Source organism: Mus caroli, chromosome 3 (genome assembly GCF_900094665.2).
Source record: "Mus caroli chromosome 3, CAROLI_EIJ_v1.1, whole genome shotgun sequence".
In the NCBI taxonomy this organism is placed as follows: domain Eukaryota; kingdom Metazoa; phylum Chordata; class Mammalia; order Rodentia; family Muridae; genus Mus; species Mus caroli.
The window spans coordinates 62,434,075-62,438,213 of record NC_034572.1 but is presented as its reverse complement, the minus strand read 5'-3'; the positions used below and the strand labels follow the sequence as shown (position 1 = coordinate 62,438,213).

At 38.1% G+C, this 4,139-nt stretch overlaps 1 protein-coding gene across 2 annotated transcripts in view; it reads left to right on the top strand.

Moving 5' to 3' along the window:
• Ift80 (intraflagellar transport 80) overlaps positions 1 to 4,139 on the top strand; it is a 103,134-nt gene that overhangs the window by 17,937 nt on the left and 81,058 nt on the right. For both annotated transcript variants that reach the window (XM_021157702.2, XM_021157703.2), the window contains exon 5: positions 753 to 821. In XM_021157702.2, the coding sequence (XP_021013361.1) occupies positions 753 to 821 (69 nt within the window). The remainder of the gene's footprint in view (positions 1 to 752; positions 822 to 4,139) is intronic.

Here is a 4,139-nt window from a genome sequence, read left to right as displayed (position 1 = left end):
AAAAAAAAAAAAAAAAAAAAATTAGGCAGGAAATATAGGTTCTAGGCTGGAATGTATCTCAGTAGCAGAGTGAGTATTCATCTGCTATGTGCAAGGTTCTAGGTTTGATCCCTAGCACCACAGAAGTAGAATATAACAACTAAGTAAATAAAAACAAAAATTCTGCTGGGCGTGGTGGTGCACTTCACTCAGGAGGCAGGGGCAGGTGGATCTCGGTGAGTTTGAGGCCAGCCTGGTCTACATAGTGAGTTAGGGACAGCTAGAGCAATATAGTAAGTCCTGGTCTTGGAAAGACAACAACCAACCAAACAAACAAACGAACAACCAAACAACCAAATAGAAATCCCTTTCTTAAATGACTCTCTGTAGCTCCAGACTCTTTCTTCCTGTCTGACCTAAGATGGTCACAGGTGGATTTCATGTCCCTGGTGGTGGTAACTGCAGTAGATACTACATGGAGAGTACTTTCCTTGAAGTCTAAATGGAGATCATAATGGCAACAGAAGTAGTATTTGAGTAACACATTCCTGAGTTTTCCAAGTTTGAAGGAAAGGATGAAATTTTGACTATGGAAGTTCAGTTACATTAATGAAAGCTTTCTTTTTCATGTAATTTTGATTAAAATTTACAGTTAAAACATACTCTGCTACACTTGGAATAAATTGGAACTGAATTTTAAACATTTAGATGTTTATATATGCACATGTAAACTTAAGATTACTTTTTACAGATAATTTTTTTTTTCTGCACAGTTGGAGAAGATGGACAAGTGAAAATCTGGTCAAAGACGGGGATGCTCAGATCAACTTTAGCCCAGCAAGGTACGCTCTATACTTGTTCCTTTAATGTCTACGTTTGTATGACATGAGGGGCACAACATTCTCTTTTATAAATAATCTATCACAGGGCTGGAGAGGTGGCTCAGAACTTAAGAGCACTGACTGCTCTTGCAGAAGACCTGAGTTCAATTCCCTGAACTCACAGGGAAGCTCATAGCAGTCTGTAACTTCACTTCCAGAGCCTTTGACACCTTTTCTTACCAGGCTTGAACATCATCCACACATAGCAGGCAAAACGCCCAGACGCATAAAATAAATAAACCAAAACCCTGTTTATAGTGAATAAACATATAGATGTATATAATATGAAAATTTTCTCAAAAAATAGAATTTGTTAAAGTGGTTGAGATTGACTTTGGTCACATTCAAAACCTGAATTTCCTTCTTCTACTTAGATTCAAGAATATTTTTTTTAAAAAGATGTATTTCTTTTATGTATGTGAATGTTTTACTTGCATATTTGTGAATCATGCACTTGTCTGGTATGTGCAGAGGTCAGAAGAGGGCACGGTTGTCAGATCCTCTGGAACTGGAGTTACAGAGCTTGTGAGCGACCATGTGGATGCTGAGACTTGAATCTGGGTCCTCTGCAAGAGCAACAAGTACTCCGAATGGCTGAGCTATCTCACCAGCCCTCTACATTTTCTCCCTTTCCAATATGCCTGATTTAATATTATTTAAGTTAAGATGTATTTTAAAAGCCAGGTATGGTGTCGTGGGCATCTCTAATCTGCTCTGGAGGTTGAAGGAATTGTATATCTATGAGTTCAAGGGCATCTTGGTCTACATAATCAATTCTAGGATACCCAGAGCTATATTATTGAGAGATTGGCTTTTTCTTTTTATGTTGTGAATCTATATAAAGGTAGTTGTAGGCTAAATATTTTTAAATGATTCTGAAATATTTAGAGCATCTTGTATATAAAGTATGCCTGGATATCTAGTTAAGACAGCCTAACTGGGCAGGGTGCTACATGCCTGTAATCCTTACACTTAAGAGGAAAAGGCAAGAGGATTGTGGATTTGAGTCCATCTTGGAATACATAACAAGACCTTGTCTCAAGAATAGCTCCTTGGTAGAATACTTACATAGCATACAGAAGGCCCTGGGTTCAATCCATGGTACTGAAAAGGGAGGGTAGGGAAGGGGAAGGAAGAAGGGGAAGAAGGGGAAGGGAAGAAGGGGAAGGGAAAGGGAAGAAGGGGAAGAAGGGGAAAGGGAAGGGAAGGGAGAGGGGAAGGGAAAAGGGAGGGGAAAAGGGAGGGGAGGGGAAGGGAAGAGAGAGTGAGAGAGAGGGGGGGGAGGGAGAAAAACATGGAAAATAAATCCTCTTCATTTAAAAGCCCCAGTAACCAGGCATAGTGAACCATGCTTGTAATCCCAGTACTTGGAGCTTGAAGCATGCAGATCCCAGCAGTTTGAGGCTTGCCCTATCTACATAGACAGTTCCTGTCTAGCTGGGCTATACGGTCTCAAAACAACAACAAACGTCTCAGTAATTTGATAAGATTGGTAGTCCTTATAAATTATGTTGAACTTTGATTTCTGTCCTAATAAAGGCAATAGATATGGTGATGAGGGAAACTTGGTAACTGGCCCCCTTTAAAGGAGCATCTCTGAGTTCTGTGTACACATCTGTATGAGGAGAGGAGTGGTGGTAGACACTCCTTTTGGGGCTTAAATTACATGTAAATTCTTAAGGTAAAGCAGGTTAAATGTCCTAGAACACAAAGGAATCTCATGTTTACCTAAGCATGTATGAGCTGATCTGTAGACAGGCTGCCAAAAACACTTGCAGATAATTGTTCAGAATTATATTAAAAAATTGCAATATGAAGTATCTATAACTAATTCTATTTTTAAAATGGTGTTTACTTCTATATTAATGTTAAAGTTAGATATTTTTTAGTTATTCATTAAGCAAATATTAACAGAAGTGACTAGAAATGCTAAGTAGGTTTTTCTTCTGAGGTAAAGTCTTTCTATTCTACCCATAGTTTCTAAGTCGGATGTTCACTGATGAGTAGACGCAGTCATAGGTATTTATGGAATGTGAGTTCCAGAGTTTATTAATTATTACTTTTGTAGTAAAATGATGAAATGTATATTTAGAAAATAAGCCTTACTTTAGTGGGCACAATGACTATCTTTTGGCTTTATAGATTTTCTTTCTTTCAATGGTGGAGCTAGAGGTCCAATTCAAGGCCTTGTAACTTCTAGGCAAGAGCTACCACCAAGCTACCTGCAGCTGTTGGCCCCATAGATTTTCTCCTAGCCTGTCTGCAGAGTTCAGAAGAGGGTGTCAGATCACTTGGAACTGCAGTTACAAATAGTTATGGGTACTGGGAGCTGAACCCAGGTCCTCTGCAAGAGAAGCAACTGCTCTTAACCACTGAGCCACTCCAGTCCCTCCTTGGCTGTTTTCTTGGCCACTGCTCTTGAATTTCAGACTTCCTGAGGCTGAAATAGAAACCTGGAGTAAGTTGTTTAATATTAACAGTACTCATCAGAGGGTGCTGATATAGTGCTCCATATTAGTTCTGTGCTGTACTTTATATGTTAAGGATCTAGAAAACTACTGCTTAGTTTACAAACAAATGTTTGTAAATAGTAACAATGTTATTTATTAGCATTCTAAATAGCAATAATTTCTTTGGTATAAGAGTTACTTTGAGAGGGAGGCAGTGGCAGCACTCTGTAGTCAGAGGCAGAGATCACTGAGTTTGGGGCCAGACTGCTCTACAGAGCAAGTTTTGGGACAGCCAGAGCTACGTAGGGAAACCCTGTTGGGGATGGTAGGAACTTTGAAACTGCTAATCACTTTGCCTTGCTTAATTTTATTCTCACACAAGGTTTATATTAATTATGAAATTGATGAATAATATTAAGTTACTTTTTCCTAATTTAGTAACCCTGTTATTATTTCAATCAAACAATCTGCTTTTAAAGGTAATACTACAGAACTATGCATTTAATTCCTGAAGTTTTAATTACTTATGTATTTTTTTTTAACAAGGCAGACTTTGGATGCTTCATGTCTGGAAAACTCATTAGAGAAGTTAACTTGTCATAATGACCTATTTCAGAAGGAACAGATCCTGATGATTTATAAAGTGAGTTAGGGACTGCAGATTTTCAGGGCTGGCTGCTAATGTCTCAAATCAGAAAGTCAGGCAAATTAGCTTCCTTTGCAGAGTCTAGAAATTGGATATGAAAACATATCAAACCCAAATTACTCTAAAACTGGGAATTCTATGAACAATGTTGAAAATATCCTTGTTTTTTTTTTTTGATTTTTA